Genomic DNA, 18,744 nt, shown 5'->3' with positions numbered 1-18,744 from the left:
TATATTCTTTTGTCTTTGGGTGAAATGTTTTGTAGATATATTATGTCCATTTGATTCATAATGTCTGTTAGCTCCATTGTTTCTCTGTTTAGTTTTGTCTTGATGATCTGTCAATTGGTGAGATTCGGGTATTGAAGTCTCCCACTAATAATGTGTAAGGTTTGATGTGTGATTTAAGCTTCAGTAATATATTTTTACAAATGTGTGTGCTCTTGCTTTGGGGGCATAGATGTTAAGAATTGAAATCTCATCTTGGTGGATTTTTCCTTTGACGAGGATGAAATGGTCCTCCATCTCTTATGGTTAATTTTGGTTTGACGTCTGTTTGTTAGACATTAGAATAGCCGTATCAGCTTGCTTCTTAGGTCCATCTGCTTGGAAAATCTTTTTCCAACCCTTTACTGTGAGGTAATGACTATCTTTGATGTTGAGGTGTGTTTGTAGTATACAACAGAAGGGTGCATCCTGTTTTCGTATCCATTTGGTTAGCATGTGTCTTTTTATTGGGGAATTGAATCCATTGATATTGAGAAATATTAATAACCAATGATTGTTAATTCCTGTCATTTTGTTGTTGTTATTGATGGTGGTGGTGGTGGTAATGGTTGTTGTTGTTGTGTGTGTGTCCTTTCTTTGAATTTTGCTGGTGTGAGATTATTTATTCCTGTGTTTTTGTGGGTATAGTTAACCTCCTTGGGTTGGAGTTTTCCTTCTAGTACCTTCTGTAGGGCTGGATTTGTGGATAGGTGTTTTTAAATTTGACTTTGCCGTGAAATATCATGTTTTCTCTAACTATGGTGATTGAAAGTTTTGCTGGATATAGTAATCTGGGCTGGCTTCCTTGGTCTCTTAGGGTATGCAAATTGTCTGTCCAGACCCTTCTGGTTTTTAGTGTCTCTGTTGAGAAGTTGGGTGTAATTCTCATAGGCCTGACTTTATATGTTGCGTGGCCTTTTCCCTTGCAACTTTTAATATTCTTTCTTTCTTCTGTATCTTTAGTGTTTTGATTATTATGTGATGTGGGGACTTTGTTTTCTGATTCAACCTTTTTAGTGTTCTATAAGCTTATTATACCGGATAGGCCTGTCCTTCTTTAGGTTAGGAAAATTTTCTTCTATGATTTTGTTAAATATATTTTCTGGATTTTTGAGCATGAATTCTTCTCCTTTCATTCCTATTATTCTTAGGTTTGATCTTTTCATAGTGTCCCAGATTTCCTGGCTGTTTTGTGTCAGGAGTTTTTTAGATTTAGCATTTTCTTTGACTGATGGGTCTATTTCTTCTCTTATATCCTCAACACCTGAGATTCTCTCTTCCTCTCTTGTATTCTGTTGGTGATACTTGAGTCTAAAGTCCCTGTTTGCATATCCAGATTTTCCATTTCCAGATTTTCTTAGTTTATGGTTTTTTTTTTTATTGTTTCTGTTTTGATCTTCAGGTCTTGAATATTTTCCTTTACTTGTTTGTTTTCTCTTGGGGATTTATTGATTTCCTCCAATATTTTGGCTGTCTTTTCCTCGATTTCTTTAAGGGATTTTTTTTTCCCATTTCCTCTTTAAAGACCTCTGTCGTCTTCACAGAGTTGTTTTTAAGGTCGTTTTCCTGTGTTTCCACTGCTTTGAAATATTCAAGCTTTGCTATTGTAGGATAGCTGGACTCTAATGGTGCCATATTGCCCTGGCTGTTTTTGATTTTATTCTTACACTGGCGTCTAGGTGGTTTGGGGTGATTATAGGTCTAGGTGCTGATTTCTGAATTTATGTTTGTTGGATAGATATTTTGTTCCTTGGTTTCTGTTTCCTCTTTGATCTTCTGGTCTTTGCGGCCTGGATTTCTGTCTGGTGACATGGTCTCCGATCTAATAGGGAGTTTCTGTTCAAGTTGAGGGGTGGCTTTCTGGTGGCTGGCTTGACCTTTGGTGCAGCAGGGGGTCTCCATTCTTTTTACTGGTGTGCCCTGCACTGAGCAGTGGAAATCCTCCAGAGTTTGGGCACGGGGTGGGAGGGGGTGCTGTCCCTGGGGAGATTGATGAAGTTGGAGGGCATGGGCGGTGGAATAGATCGCTGGAACAGAATCTAGAGGTTGGGCAATTCAATTGGCAGGCAGATCACTCACCTGTTCTGTCTGGTGTGGCCAGCACTCAAGCAGCAGAAATCGGACACAGAGTAGGTCTTTGGATATTTGCTCATTGTCTGAATAGTGAAGGTCAGGGTAGAAATGCTGGCTCCAGTCATCCACCATCAGGTCTTGGCTGGAGGCCACCATACCTGTTCCAGTGGTTAATCCTGAGTTCACTGTGCTGGGCACTTTGCTTATTACCCTAAAGCACGTCTTCTTTATATGACTGATACTCATCAAGTATAACGAACATTGTAGGTGAATGAACTGAAGCTCTGGGAGTTCTTTGTCAAGGATCTTAGCCTCTGAGAGGCAGTGCCCTGTTTCACACCCAGGCAGTATGATTCCAGGTCCTCCCCTAAGCTAGAACCTTTTATAGAAGACAGAAGCATATTAAGTCACTCCTACATCTTGGAGGAGTAGTTTGTATTTAGTTTTGTGACTTCTGGTCAAATTGTAGCTCTAGCACCTCACTGTTTACTTTCAGCACTATTTATTGTAAAGTATTAGAACCTGCTCTAGTTTTGTATCCCTGCTGTGTGTGTGCTCTATGGATGATGTGTGTGTTCCATGCATGTATGTGTGTGTTCCATACGCCCACATGGGAAAGCTAGAGAATGGGGGATGTTGGATGTCATCCTCTATCATATGTGTGCTCCATGGATGATGTGTGTGTTCCATGCATGAATGTGTGCAGGTCCACATGCCCACATGGGAAAGCTAGAGGATGGGGGATGTTGGACGTCACCCTCTATCATGCTTTGTTTCTTTGTCTTGAAATAAGGCCTCTCACTGAACCAGAGTTCACTGTTTTGACTTGGCTGTCTTTGCTCCCTAGTGCTGGGGTTACAGGCACTGGGTTTCCCAGCTTTGCACATGGGTGCAGGGCATTCAAATTCAGGTTTCCATACATGTGCTTCTACCTTCTGATCTCTTTCCAGCTCCTACTCTCTGCCTTTAAGCTAATTTAAAAATGCAGTAGTGTGGAAGAGCTACATCCTCAGAGCTCTGCGACCCTGACTCCCACACCCCTCTCTGTGGGCCACTTAGCCAGTCAGAGGTGAGGATGGAAAATGCCCCGTGAGAAGAGAGCGGGCTGCTGGCGCTGTTAGCACGTGTAGTCTAAGACCAGTCACCTGGTGTTTGCTTCCTTCCCCTGTGGTCCTCATTCCTCAGCCAGGCCCTCTTCTCCATCCTTCTGCCCTAGATCCTGCACTAACCTTGCTTGCTTTTCTCCCATTACACCATATTAGCTGCACAGGGCTCTGTGAGATACATTTTTCATCCTGATGTGCTTATTTTATCTTATGTTAGGATGATTTTCATGTCACATTATGTTAAAGGGTTGGTAACATAACTCATGTTTTTGGTTATATGTTTTGTTTGACGCATTTCTTCATGTTTGCACAGACACATTATTTGTATCTTACAGTGGTTTTTTTTTTTAATCACTTTGACCCTCATACACATTTCCTTCAGATTTCTTTTATGAGCTTCACATGCATGCCTTCAAGGTTTTTCATTTGCATGTTGTTTTTCAGTTATTTCTATGATCTAATCACTTATGAAGCTTAAAGTGATCTCTTTCTGATATAGCTGAGCATCAGGTTTCTAATAACTTTGTACGACAGGTCCATTTCCCGTCTGAGAAAGGGGCGTGTAAGTGCCAGTTTGTGCTCTGTGACTCCACCTACGTCACTCTGCCCAGCACACGGTCCCACCCTCAGAGCTGAAGCACAGTGTTGGTAGCATCTGTTTCTTCAAACACTTCCGTTACTCTGTCTTTTATTTCGCAGGCTCGTATGTTCCAGCAGAATACGCCTCCTTTAGGATTGCTGAGCAGATCTTTACGAGAATCAGCACTGATGATGATATTGAAACGAATTCATCAACATTTATGAAAGAAATGAAAGAGGTAGCTGAACAAAACTCCCCCTGTATTCAAAGCATTTTAAGTATCCTGGCATCTAGAGTAGCTGGTGCACTTTAGATCCCGAGCGCCAGAGGGCAGTCAAAGACAGCTTCACAGTATGCCAGTGTTTGGCAGAGAGTACAGCTCTAGAGGGCTAATGTGGGCTTACATGTTTCTGTGTGGAATAACTGACTTTTCAGAAGGCTGTGGCTGCTTTACATCGAAGTGACTGCTCTTCTTTGGCTGGGTTTTACTATTAAATACCATTGTGTTAGAAGACTTAGATTCCTTGTCTTTGCTTTGTAAACAGGGAGAATGAGAATGCTCATTTCCCATCAAAGTCTGTCCCCTTCTGTTCCTGATATGAGCAAACACCAGCTCTGTTTGAGGCTAAGGGAAGTAAGCAGAGTTCTGAGGACATCTGCGTTTGGTATCTGCATGTGTTCTAGAAAATGGGTAAATAAACATATCATTGCGTAGCATGTATAGGATGCATGTGTGGATTCTAGCAATATTCCATGTAATGAAGGTAATATGTTTTATTTTATTTTTAATTTATTTTTGATAAAGGGTTTCACTATATATTGCCCTCCCAGACTGGTCACAAACTCACGGAGATCCAATTGCCTCTGCCTTTCCAAGTGCTGTCATCATAGCTGTGTGCCACTGTCCACCAGGAAGTGTCTCTTGACTAGATCCCTTGTTCCATAAAAAGCTACTACGCTATAATATGATGAAGTGGAATTCTGTATTTTAGAAAGAGGATGATATTCTCCAGAAAGATTTCTATCAATTTAAGTTTTATTGTTTGTTGGTCATAGATTCAAATTATTTAAATCAGTGTATTTTTCTTGGTACTTGTTCTGTTTTTAGCAAATCTAAGTAAGTTTTGGAGTAAATAAGTTTTGAATTGGTTTTCAACATTTTATGGTAGTGCTTGGTTATTTGTGGAGAAGAAAATGACCACTTTGTGTTTTAGTTAAGCATTTAGTTCACTGCTTTGCTTCTCTGTGTTGTGGATGGCATTGTTTTGTTGTCTCATACATATGTAGATGTCTGCCTTTACATACGGGTTATTTGGGTGGAATTATTAGTGATGAGATTTTCTGAAAGAAAAGCAGCGTGTTATTTTCTGCTCAACAGGATTTCTCTATTAAAATACATTTCAAATAGATGTACTAATAAAGAGACCAATTTCGCTTGTTTTTTAGGAGATTGGCATCAACTTGGTTACAATGAATAATATTAAAATTATGTCTTCTAGATAGCGTATATTCTGCATAATGCTAATGACAAGTCACTCATATTAATTGATGAGCTTGGCAGAGGCACTAATACAGAAGAAGGCATTGGAGTCTCTTACGCGGTCTGTGAGCATCTGTTGAGCATAAAGGTTTGCCTCCCTGTTCATTCTAAACCGAGTGTCATACATGGAACATGATTGGATCTTGTCAGTGCCCGCATATAAGGCTTATCAACAATTTTGGCTAGAAAATGCACATTGCATTTTTGTTTTATTTCTATTGAAAGTAGAAATAATGATACAGACAAGGAATAAAACTGAGAATTACAAATAATGCAAAAGTCAGTTGACTTTTATTTAATCAACCTGAATAGCAAAATATGAAGATATTTTCAGAGTTGTTTCCATATATAATAATGTCTGTGACATCATAGAACAGCATATGGAACTGAACATGTTAGATAATACACAGGAAATATACATTACCTACCGAAAGAAAACAACATCCTTTAGAGAAAACAGGTTTTCACAAATTATGTAAAAATTAATTTTGCAAAAAAGCAACAAAAATTAATTTTGCTCTATTATCAAGCTAATTTGGGAAATTATTTCTTAGATGATCACTCAAAATATACACAGATATGAGAAATATAAAAAACACATTCTCATGATTAATATACCTTAAGATGTCCATAAGAAGGTTTTTTTTAATCTTAAATAAGAGCTCACCAGTTATAAACTATAAAAAATGTGGAGCTATTCTAGTTTAAATAAAACTGTGACAAGTCAGAAGTGATGTTAATACACAGTATTTTATATATGTGAACAAGATGCATGTATACTTAAGACAAAAAGCAAATCAGCATTTGGGATAGTATTTGTATGAGTCAATCTGACTAACCACAAATGCTGGACAATTGCCTGGACATTATTTGGAGAATGTCTGTGAGTGTTTCTAGAAGTGAGCGTCTGAACTGTAGACTGATGGGCACGGGCCCTGTGCAGTCCTCCGACCTGAACAGACCTCAAAGGCTGACTCTCCCCAGCACTGAAGGACGCATCTGGCTGCTGTTAGTCTACAGCACACTCTAACACGTCATGTCCGAATCGAAGCCTGGTGACATCACAACTCCCGAGTCTTTAGCTTACCAACTGCTGGTTACAGACCTTGTTAGCCGCTGTGATCATGAGCATGTGTGCATGAGCACCATGAGTGCACATACGTGGGCCCTGTGGGTCTGACTCTTTCAAGGCTCCTAACAGATACAGTACCCATTTCTGTGATATTCTGCAACACCTAAGAGTAGTTCCCTGTTGCAGGATATTTGATCGCACTGTGAACCCGGAGATTTTGTTATTTACTGGAAAAACCTGTTTCTAGTTGTGGTGTGTCTCGACCCTAACGCACACTTTTTTTTTTTTTTGGTTTTTCGAGACAGGGTTTCTCTGTGGTTTTGGAGCCTGTCCTGGAACTAGCTCTGTAGACCAGGCTGGTCTCAAACTCACAGAGATCCACCTGCCTCTGCCTCCCACCTAACGCACACTTTTAATCTAAGAGCTTTCAGCTTGAATATTGTAAACAGGATTAAGTCAAGAGGCAGAGACAGCAACCAGTTGACAGGGAGTGAACTTTAGATTACTAAGAAAAACCATAGAGAATGAGAGGGAGTCAGGAGGATGGATAGAGAGGCACAGGAAGTAGAAAGGAGGGACTTTGAGTTGGAGACTTGAGATGGTAGCAGAGAGGGGAGGCTTCTAAGACAGTGGCAGGGAAGGAAAGTCAGGGGTGCTTTTCTCTGCCTCTCTGAGCCAGCAGGCTTTCACCCCAGCATCTGGCTTCTGAGTCTTTATTGGTAAAATCTTAAGGATGAGATTTTCTTTAAAAACGATACTTATCTTCCACAACACTTTAAAATATCCTTTTTTAGTAGAAACTTAGCCGCTTGTGTTGCTTCTTACTTTTAAGATGCTTGAGATTTGTTTTCTAATCTAGAGCCAATGCTTGGAGCAGCGCAATGCTTGCAATCTATAGGCCCACAAAAAGTCATTTTTGTGTTGAATAACCTAAAAGAGTTTATAAAGTTTTATTGTCGGTGGTGTTGTTTGTTGTTGTTGTGTGTGTGTGCTGATAAGGATCTAATCCTGTGCCTGGACCATGGTCCCCAGGTCCTCTGCCACAGAGCAGCACCTGCAACCCTTGATGCATAATTTTTAAGGACATTATTTTCAAATAGCCCTCGACTTCTAAGCCGTGTAGAGGCCAATTCGTCACCAGTCTTGCTTTTTTATCAGTGCCCCTCCCTTGAGACTTGCTCCCCCAGATTGACTCCTCCCAAGAGCTGTGCTCAGGACCTCTCACTAAGACCCTCCTCTTAAAGGTCCCCTATATCCTTATGGTGCCACATGGAGGCTCAGGGGCCAGCAGTTCCCCTGTGCAGGACACACCCCAGCAGAACCCAAACTGGATTTTGGAGCCTTTCCATGCTTAATCATACGTCAAATCTTTCCTTTCTTTGCTATTATCTTTGGTTGAGAAATTTTGCCAGCCAAATATTTAATTGGCCTTCTTTTGAGACAGAATCTTGCTATGTAGTCCTACCTACTAGATGGCCTGTTATTCTCTGTGTAGCCCAAATTGGTCCCCAAACTCAGCAGTCCTCCTGCTTTAGCCTCTCTATTGCCGGGATTTCAGGCAAGTTAGTATTTAAAATTTAACCAATCTTCTATTAGTTTCTCATGTATGGTAACTTAAAATCCAGTCATTCATCTCTCCTTTCTTAGTAAAACTGAAAACTTTAGGGAATTTCTCCTTGGATTTAATCCCTAGCACTAAGAAAGAAAACAAGAAAAACAAACACAAAATAAAATCTTTGAAAGTTTAGATAACTAACATAACTGATTAATACCATGTTGCAATACCCCTTATAGGAGGGGCTCAGTGTGACATTTGTGAAATATGAAGGGTAGTTCTGTGAGTAAGTGGGCAGGAGAGCTGTGGTTCCTCCCAGTAAGTGGCCACCTCCCTCAGTAGCTTTATCTCTGGCCACCTGCATCTCTTTCCCATGACATGCTGTGCACGCACAAAGAGAGTTAGTCTTCATTGGATGTAAACTTCAAAACCCAGTCTCCAAGAGTGTGGTTTCATTCCTGTGTTTTTGCGAAGCTAGTTGGAAAGTTAAGCTAATGTGTTATGTTTAAGTAGTTAAAATAGGATTTTGTAGATAATTTTAACATGCTGATACTCAGTCCGCTTTATGTTCTAGGCATTCACACTCTTCACAACCCACTTCCTGGAGCTGTGTCACATAGATGCCCTGTATCTGAATGTAGAAAACATGCATTTTGAAGTTCAGCATGTAAAGAATACCTCAAGAAATAAAGATGCAATTTTGTATACGTACAAACTTTCCCGGGGACTCACAGAAGAAAAGAACTATGGTATTGCATATAGAACTTCCATGCAGATGTGAAAGCAGTGCTGTCTCTTAAGGAAGCCCCTTTCATCTATTTGGCTGTCACTCATCCTTCCCAGAGTTTATGTGCTTTCTAAGGCTCTAATTTCTTTGTCAAACTTAGATTATATAGTTTATTCTCCTTGGTTTATGTTTATATCAACTGAACTGAACCAGTAACCATAGAATTCTGTGATGTATGAAAGCCCTAGACATATCGGCTTGTTAGGAATTATAACAGTTTTAAAAAAAAAGATTTTATTTTATGTATATGAGTGTTCTACCTGCATGTATGTGTATGTACCTTCTGAGGGGCTGGTTTACATGGTGGCCAGAAGAGAGTGTCTGGTCCTCTGGGACTGGAGTTAAAGACAGTTGTAAACTGCCATATGGGGGCTGGGAACTGAGCCTCAGTCCTCTGGCAGAGCAGACAGTGCTCTCACTACTGAGCCATCTTTCCAGCCCCAGGATAACAGTTTATATTTATAAGTTATATAATTGAAAGTATTGTATTTCCTACACACTCATCTGCACAGTCATTTTGCTTTCAGTTTCAGGGTATTTTATAATTAAATTTAAAAATCTTAAAGTGGAATATACCAAACCATGGTATTCTCAACCCCCTGTCAGCTACTTTCTATGTAAATCATTGTGTAGCACGCACATTTCCAGGTTCTGGAAATTTCCACTTACCCATACATTGAACTCTCCAAAATTCATTTTCACCTATGGATGTGACTTCGTGAGAAAGAAAAAAGGCTGCTTTACTATTTAAAGTGGGAACTGAACTGGCCAGCTTCCTTGCATCAAATGTGTAATCCTTGTTATTGTCAATTCCATTACCTATGAAATTGAAGGAGAAAGGGATGACTTACCATGTGTATGGAGTCATCACGATCCAGTAAATTGTCGTATGTTAGCCACTGTTTCAGTAAGCCTAGCAGTCGGTAATGTCCCGTGAACATATGAGCAGCTTCTGTTACTTGTAAAACCGTAGAGATAGTAAAGTGTTGACACACATAGGAAGCCTCTGGAACGGCCTCTGCACGGGCTAGGGCGAGTAGCTGGCATTTGGGATTTGTGCAAGGCAGTCATGGGGGAATTTTGGTCTGCTAGATCGCAGAGCACACAGCTGAGACTAGACAGAAGTGATCTAAAGTCTGTTTTCTGTAATTTTAGGATTAAAAGCTGCAGAGGCCTCCTCACTTCCACCATCGATTGTCTTGGATGCCAGAGAGATCACAACACAAATTACAAAGCGAATTTTGGTAATAAATAAATGAATAAGTAACATATGTACATAGTACATAGTAGATAGATAGACAGACAGACAGACAAGTCGGCTGAAGTCTTTACATTTCCTTACTATAAGGCACACTTTATTGTAAAGGACTTGCATGCAATAGATGTAGCCGCTCTAGTAAGCCCTCCCCAGACCGAAGGTCTGCGCATACCCCGTGACTCTCCGTACTGATCCGACATCATGAGTGCTATACTCACCCTCAGTGTTCTCACACACTGACTCCAGCCTATCCCAAGCATGTGTGTGTGTGTAAGCACATGTGTGCTAAGCATAGTTTAGCATGCACAGGGAAGGGGAGCATTAGGTGAAGAGGAAAGATGGACCACAGGCAGAGAATACAGTCACCAAAGGAGAGAGTTGATTGTTTCCCTTGCTTTAAATTATTCTAAAGATTAGATCGTTATAACTTTTCCTAGCAGATCAACTAGTAACAGACAAATTCTGTTCCTGTAAGTAATTGCTGCTAGCTGTATTTTGAGAAAGTCAATCTGTTTGAAATGTGCGTCTAAAAAGCAGCCTGCAACCTGTAATGTTTTACTTTCAAAGCTCTTCTGCCCACTGTCACGGATTAAAACCTCATTTTTCTTTATGAAGTAAATATTCCTATTTTTAAATGATAAGTTATAGAAGGGTTATTTTGCTTTCAGTTTGCATGTTAATAGAAGTTAAGTGGCTTCCAAAGAAACAGTAGATTAACATCGCATATGTTGATTTAAAATTTAAAACCTTCTTTCTTTGTTTCATAGTGTTTCAAAAAATTTAGTGTTGGATATATTCTGCAAGAATAGTTGTCTGTATTTCATTCTTTTTAAATTATTTTTTTCTTTAGACTTTTTGTTGGTTTGGTTTGGGGACAGCAAGGTAGCTGAGGTAGCCTACAGCTCTAAGTCCTTCTGCCTCAGCCCCCAATGCTGGGATTTGCAGACATATAAAGCACCAAGTTTGTCTTTCTTTTTTAATGTGATTTCCTGGACTGCCTGTGACTTCACTTGCCTAGCCATCATCTGAATCCCTTCCTCAGCTGTGTGGACGATGCTCTCATTCTGAAGAAGCTCTCCCTGCCTAACTCTTCACTTTCCATGTTGTTGCCAGACTCCAGTCAGTGGTGGCAGCACTCGGGAGGCTGAGGCAGGTGGATCTCTATGAGTTTGAGGCCAGCCTGGTCTACAAGAGCTAGTTCCAGGACAGGCTCCAAAGCTACACAGAGAAACCCTGTCTTGAAAGGAAAAAAAACAAAAACTAAAACAAAAACAAAAACCCACCTTGCGGTCATCTTCATGAGTTGTTGGAATTCCCGTATAGCCGGTAGTGTCCTTACACTCACCTTGTACCTCCCTTAGTTGTGCCTCCATATTCCCCATACACCATCTTTCTAGAGAAACAGCATTTCAAATACTTTTCAGTAACATTTTTTACTCTTTTGTTTCCCATTGAGACCCACTCTCTTAGTTGCTTTTCTTTTGCCTCCATGTTTTCTTTACTTGAGTTTCCTCTCTTCCAATTTGCTTAATGCATTTTCACAGAAATCTTTTATGGTTCTTACAGTTGCCTCTTTCCTCCTCTTCCTCAGGAGAGGGTCTTCTCTTCTCCTGGGTGAACACGGCCTGAAACTTGTCAACACTTTACTCAACTTCCTTTTAAGTTGCAACCAATCAGAAGTCACCTGTCCTCGTGCACCTCCACCTACCCCCTCCACACACACACACCATGGTCCTTGCACTCTGCTCTGCTCCGTGCTGGCAGCTGTTGCTTATTTTCCTGGAAGGTTTGACTCTTGCGGGCCTTTCAGCTTCCCTCACTCTTCTTCTCTAAGGTGTTTTCTTCCTCACTCAGTGTGTCTGGAAGGTGCTTGCCCCCAGCTCCTTTCTGTATAATCTGTAGTGTTGGTAGTCTTTCTCCCACAGCTTCTGTTTCCAGTTCTGCTGACACTGAGTCTATATGTATTTTCTTCATATTTCCTCTAATATCTTTTTAAATGATTTTAAAAATTATTATATCTATTTATTTGTGTGTGGTACATTGGGGGGGCATATGCAACGGTGTGTATTTGAGTGTGTGTGTGTGTATGTGTGTGTAGTCAGAGGAAAGCTAACAGAAGTGGGTTTCTCTGTGATGTGGGTTAAGTGTGTGTGTGTGTGTGTGTGTGTGTGTGTGTGTGTGTAGTCAGAGGACAGCTAACAGAAGTGATTTCTCTGTGATGTGGGTTGAGTTACCATCAGGCTTGGTGACAAACACCTTTTCCTGTTGAGGCATCTTGCTAACCCTCCATAATATATTCATCTATTTTTTTTTCTTCCTTTCGAGACAGGGTTTCTCTGTGTAGCTTTGGAGCCTGTCCTGGAACTAGCTCTTGTAGACCAGGCTGGTCTCGAACTCACAGAGATCCACCTGCCTCTGCCTCCCAAGTGCTGGGATTAAAGGCGTGCGCCACCACCGCCCGGCTCTATATTCATCTATTTTTAAATCAAAATTTGAACTCTCGTCTGTTAAGGAGACCTCCTGTCTGCTCACTTCCAAGTGTCCCGACCATAGCCATGTGTGACTCCTTCCTCACAAGCCCGTGTCATGAAGACATTTGCTAATCCTTGTGCTGACTCTTCCTATATGCTTTCTGCCTGTCTCCCAGTGCATAATTATTATGCCTAACCAGAAGCTGTCAGTCACTGCTTATCACGTGGAAGTTGAGTCTCTAAAGTCTTGGTAATTATCTCACAAAATGCTGCTTTAAGGTCACTTGGGATCCTGGGTGGCTCAGGAATTTCCTCTCTGCCCAGTTTTGCTTTCGGTTCTCCTCTCTGTTTGTTTATGCCGCCGTTATCCCACACCAACCGGTTTCACAGAATTTGCATTTCTGTCGCTTGTAATTGCCCCGATTGTGTTCCCAGTCTCTCCTACGTCACTTTAGCTGTTTCTCTACCCAGAAGCCTCCATTCTTGGCACTTTTACCAGTGAAGATTGGCTCCACATTCTCCGTCTCATGTAAGCTTTGCCTGATCTGAGCTGGAAATGAGCTTGCCTTTTCTGAGTGTTGTGTGTCTCCCTTACAGAACTTCCCATAGCTACTATGATCGCCTGTCCTGGAACTAACTCTTATAGACCAGGCTGGCTTCAAACTCACAGAGATCCGCCTGCCTCTGCCTCCCAACTGCTGGGATTAAAGGCGTGCGCCACCACCTCCTGGTGAAAATGTTGATATCTTTATCTAGCTTAGTCAGTATGTAAATTATAAGTTTAATTCTAGCTCCGTTCCCAAGTCCATCTTCTAGTCCTATAGTAAGATGATATGTTTTAATTATTTTTGGATACTCTTAAGTATAATTTGTTAAAAATTAGTCATAATTTTATATTTCAATTTATGTTCATTTAAAAAATATATTGTACTCCTCTGGCAATATTTTATGTTAGTCTCTAACAGTTTTTGTATCCTGTGGGCAAATGGTTTTCTGATGACTCCTCTTTTTCCTGGTGACATTTGAAATTTTGGCTGCTGTGTAGCCATAAGCGGTGCTGTTGCTCCACACCTTTAAAACAAAGTGTTTGCAGATCCATCTCTCTGCAGGATTTTCTATACTTTATGGTATTTTATGAATATGACTGATTTATCAACATTTTCTTTATTATTTTCAAGGGTATAAGTCTTTCAGAAAGTAGTTAGTGTTCATGTGGAATTTAATTCTCCAGGATAGCAGTGGAGTGTGTGTGTCTCTGTGTGTGTGTGTGTGTGTGTGTGAGAGAGAGAGAGAGAGAGAGAGAGAGAGAGACCTTGAGTTCCTATTTCTATGAAAGGAGATAAGATATACCAAAATATGAATTAAATACACATTTGTTTTAATTTCATATGCTTCAATAACAGCAAAATCAAAGGAGCTCCCCAGAGATGGACAGGTGGAGAGTTGTGTACCATCTTGCCACAAGGCTTGTCCAGGCCGCTCGAAACTCTCAACTGGAACCAGATAGGCTGCGGACATACCTGAGTAATCTCAAGAAGAAGTACGAAGAGGACCAGACCAGGGCTGCGGACCTTCCCGAGGGGACTGAGGAGTAGCAGCTCACTGCTTACACAGTGACTGGTCGCAGTTGCTCGGTTTACTGTTTTAATCGAAAATTACAGTATTTTTACCTATGCGCCATAGATGGAGAATATTCATTAGAATACCTTTAAAAGTGACAGGTCTTGAAGAAAAGGTTTTTTGTTTTTTACTTTATTTACTCTTTTGTTTGTTTTTGTTTTTCAAGACAGGGTTTCTCTGTTTAGCCCTGGCTGTCCTAGAACTCACTCTGTAGACCAAACTGGCCATGCTTCTGCCTCCCAAGTGCTGGGATTAAAGGCATGTGCCAGCAACACTGGGTAAAAGGAAAGTTTTTGTCAGAAAACTCATTCACTAGTTCTCATATGTGACCTCCCACATTAAGTGTACACTTAGAAGTTACAGTTCAGAGCACAGACAAAAACGTCTTCGGTGACTTGTTGCTCTTCCTGTTTTTTATTTTGACCACTCTTTTTACATAAAAGGCAACAGAGAGAAAGTGCTGCTCTGCCTCCTTTGTGTATTCCCAGGGAACATTTTTTTCTTAAATTTTATTTATTTCAGGCCAGCAGGATGATTCATTTGGTAAAGGCACTTCTGCCAACCCAGACAACCTGAGTTCAGTTGCTGGAACCCATATGGTGAAGTGAGAGAATCTACTCACTCGGGCTGTCCGCTAATTCCACATCCACCCCATGCTTTATATGCATGTGTGCAGACATTGTTTTTAATATCTAGCACAGTGCAAGCGATGTAGGAACACGTACCGAGGAAACAAGAAAGATGTACACACTCAACCGGGATCCTTCTGTATAACAGTGTCTGCACAGGCATGTGGCTTCCACACTACGTCAGTTTTCAAAGGTCATTGTTATTTTGTAAAAGAACAAACCAGCCAGTCATTTATTTCTTCGCTGGAAAGGGCTCTTCTCTTCACCACCACTTCATTTTACAGTCCCATCTCAGTGGGTGATTGCTCCTGAAGTCATAATTCACACATCTGCCCTATAGACTTCTCTTTCTTAAACAACCAAGTACCTGGAACTTGAGTGCACATTGACCCATTGGTTTAGTAGTTGCAATCTTCATAAGGGTTTGGCCAGCAGAATTATTCACAGACTGCTTATGCTGTGGTTTCTTTGTTTATGTGTGTGTGTGTGTGTGTGTGTGCTTGTGTCTGTATGAGTGTGTGCCGCATGTATGTGGTTTCTGCAGAGGCTGGAAGAGGGCATTGGATCCCCTTGAGCTGGAGTTAGCAGGTGCCTGTGAACTCCTGTGTGGTGCTAGGATTCTAACTCAGTACCTCTGGAATGGCAAGAAGCACTCTGAACAGCTGAACCATCTTCCCAGCATTCCTATGGTTTTTACTATGTGGATATTTTACAGTATTTATTGGTTATATATTTTGACTTCATTAAGCTTAGTTCAGTATTGAAACTTTAATAGCCATATATATTAAAGAAGTCATAATTCAAATGATATGCAGATGTTTTGAAGTAAATTACCACATTGTGTATGTGTTATATACAATATCTTTTTAAATTACTTGCATATTTCCTATTTCTCTGTCTTTGAAAGAGAGTATCAATATGTTTGAACTTTACCATTAATTGCATTTTAATTAATATTTGCAATGTATTTTATGTACATTTTCCTAAAACCAGATGATCTGGGTTTGCAGTGGCTTTGTAAGGGAGCACTGGAGAGGGATGGGTGTTAGCAGAGAGAAGACAGGAGAGGCAGCACGGGAATGGGCGGTGAGGGGGGACGTGGTCCAGCAGTAGGTGAAATAGCAGACATACTCCAGGATATTTAACCTCAGTTAAATCCCACTAAACAGCTAAGAATTTTTCATCATTTAAAGCTTTTGCTGCAAAACTTTCAGCCAACTAATCAATCCATTTTATTTTTATGTAGATATTTAAATAAAAATAATTTTGTTATTTCTTAAAATTACTTTTTCATAAGCTATTTTGCGTGTGGCAGAAATATACCACAAAGCAAGCGAAGTGAAGACCATTACAACATCACAGGTACAGCTAATACCAGGAAACAGTTCCTTCTTGGTTTTAAGGTTTCTGTCTTTGCTGTTTTCTGTGGCTTCCTTTTATGGTATAGATAAGTACCCCACAGTCCAGCCTGTCACTGTAACTGCCCACAATGTCTTGGCAAACCGCTTGTGATATTTTTTTTTTTTTTTTTTTTGGTTTTTCGAGACAAGGTTTCTCTGTGGTTTTGGAGCCTGTCCTGGAACTAGCTCTTGTAGACCAGGCTGGTCTCGAACTCACAGAGATCCGCCTGCCTCTGCCTCCCGAGTGCTGGGATTAAAGGCGTGCGCCACCACCGCCCGGCCCGCTTGTGATATTTTGAATGGGAAATGTCCCCCATAGGCTTATGCACTGCACACTTGGTCCCTGGTTGGTGGCACTGCTGGGGATGCAGAGCTGCTAGACAAGTGTGACACAGTCTGGGTCTTACATGTTAGAGCCTGCCCTGCCTCATTTTGCTGCTTGTATGGGTTGAATGTGATCTGTCAGCTTCCTGCCTCTCTGACCATGCCTTCCCTACCATTGTGGACATGTAGCCTCTCTGGAACTGTACGCCAAAATAAACCCTTCCTTAAGTTGTTTTTGGTCATGGTGTTTTATCCCATTTTTCTACCCTAGCAATTTGTCCCACAGATAAACGCTACATCATGAGGCAGTATCCAGGTCTAGATGGAAAAGAAAGGGAGCGTGTGTTACTTACAGTAACTGTGGTAACCAGCATTACACATTCCAGCATACTTACAGACGAGTCTGGCCACCACAGTCAGGTGAGCAGAGAGTCCCCTTGTTCCCAGACACTGCCTTGCTGTGGTCTCAACTGCAGCTGGCCAGACACAGACCTACTTCTCCATGCGGCTTCCTCCATAATATCCAACAGATGGGATAGCACACAGCCTTTTGAGAATGGCTATTTTCATTAGGAAATGAATCCTTGTGCCTTTTACTGATGACAAGTGCCCATTGGGGCATATTGTAACTTGTTTAGCCATTTATTTACTGAGCAGTCTTGGGTTTAAGTCATCTTTTAAATTTTTCATTTTTTAATTTAATGTGTATGGCTGTTTTCCCTGAATATGTGTCTGTGTTCCACATGTGTGCAGTACCCCTGGAGGCCAGAAAAAGACATCAGAATCCTGGAACTGGAGTGGCAGACGGTATTGGGAATCAAACCTGAGTGCTTAAAGAACAGCCAGTGTTATTAACTGCTGAGCCACATCTCCAGCCCCCGTTTTCAATAATCTTGAGCATGATATAAGCCTTCTTTAGAGGGTTTTATAACATATAGGTTATTTTCATGTCTAGACTACGTGGAACGTTCTGTCATATATGAAGTGTATCGTAATTTCATATACAATTACTGGTCTACTACCAGAGCTGCATCAACCTTGTATGAAGTGCCACTTCCCTTACTAGTTCTTGGTTCTGGTAGTCTTCTATTTGACATTTAGAAACGATATCATCTGTGTTAGGTATAGGGTAAAGTCTCTTTCAAGTTTTGGGGGTAGTTGCATTCTTTAGCCAGCAGTGATATTTTATTTCTATCTCTCCTTAGTTTTGCATTTCCTTTAAGTCTACTTTCTCTAAAAGCACATTTCTAAATTCACTCCTTCAAGTAAAAAAAAAATTATAGAAAGGTACAACACAAATCTCAGTAAATATTTGCTGTGAGGCGGGTAACAAGCTAGGAGAATAAAAGGTAGAATATCTTACACTAAAAACTTCAGGGTACAGTATAATTGTACTGTAACATTGAAGGTAATAGCACAGTACATAACTTTTGTTGGTCACAGGGAGTATTAAGGGGGAACATGATGGGTTTAGAAAGGACATTTTAAGTAGAAGGATGAACGTGGAAAAGCAAAGCAGCATGAGATGGGAGGCAGGCTGGTGTCCCTGGTTGTGGAGAACATGTGAGTGACCGAGGGAAGAGTAACTGCCTGGCGTCACTGTTGCCTGAAGAGCACCGTGCAGGTTGAAGGTGTTTTTATGGTTGGAGGTTTGGGGTGTGGTAGTGGTGATGCAGGCTGTAAGATGACTCCATTATCATTTTACAAAGACCATGAGTGGTAGGATGAACTGATCTGAGGTAGCTTTGGACTCTAGGGTCAAGGAGACAACAGTGAGATCTTCAGGAGAGTCGATGGTGGCTCCAGGTTGGAGGACGAGAAGGCGATGTGTGCAGGGGAGGAGTAGAAAATGGCCAGTGAAGAGAACATTGTCTTAAGAGACACTAAGCTTTTGTTGTGGTTTAACCAGATTCGGTGACTGATCTATCAACCAGGAAACGTTTTGTTGAGTTCTGTGAAGATGTGTTCAGTTCCCAGCCTGTCACCGCCAGCACATCAGTGTCCCTGGGAGGACCAGAGACCTTGGGGACTTTCTGCCTTTTATAACGAACTTAGACCTTGGCTCTGGAGGAAGACATAGCCTTTGCATTCATCACAGCGAGCAGACCCACACTGTTCAAATGAGACCCTATCGTGACATCTAAGGCTTCCCTCGGTACAGACTCCTGAATAGCTAATCTAGAGGAGAGCACCTCTGCTCTGGACATAGAAAACAGCAGAGATGCCTGAGGAATTGTTTCTAAGTCTGCCTTTGTGTAACAAGCTGGACACCACAGTGCTCTAGTGCTCTAGG

At 41.1% G+C, this 18,744-nt stretch overlaps 1 protein-coding gene across 1 annotated transcript in view; it reads left to right on the top strand.

The window, feature by feature from the left end:
- Positions 1–14,073, top strand: part of Msh4 (mutS homolog 4) — a 47,549-nt gene extending 33,476 nt beyond the window's left edge. Inside the window, exons 16-20 of the mRNA XM_057794103.1 lie at positions 3,915–4,033; positions 5,295–5,423; positions 8,537–8,711; positions 9,905–9,993; positions 13,882–14,073. Of these exons, the coding sequence (XP_057650086.1) occupies positions 3,915–4,033; positions 5,295–5,423; positions 8,537–8,711; positions 9,905–9,993; positions 13,882–14,073 (704 nt within the window). The remainder of the gene's footprint in view (positions 1–3,914; positions 4,034–5,294; positions 5,424–8,536; positions 8,712–9,904; positions 9,994–13,881) is intronic.
- Positions 14,074–18,744: the final 4,671 nt, after the last annotated feature.

This window comes from Chionomys nivalis, chromosome 18 (genome assembly GCF_950005125.1).
Source record: "Chionomys nivalis chromosome 18, mChiNiv1.1, whole genome shotgun sequence".
Classification (NCBI taxonomy): domain Eukaryota; kingdom Metazoa; phylum Chordata; class Mammalia; order Rodentia; family Cricetidae; genus Chionomys; species Chionomys nivalis.
Note: the sequence above shows the minus strand (reverse complement) of the source record. Positions and strands in the feature narration are given on the sequence as shown.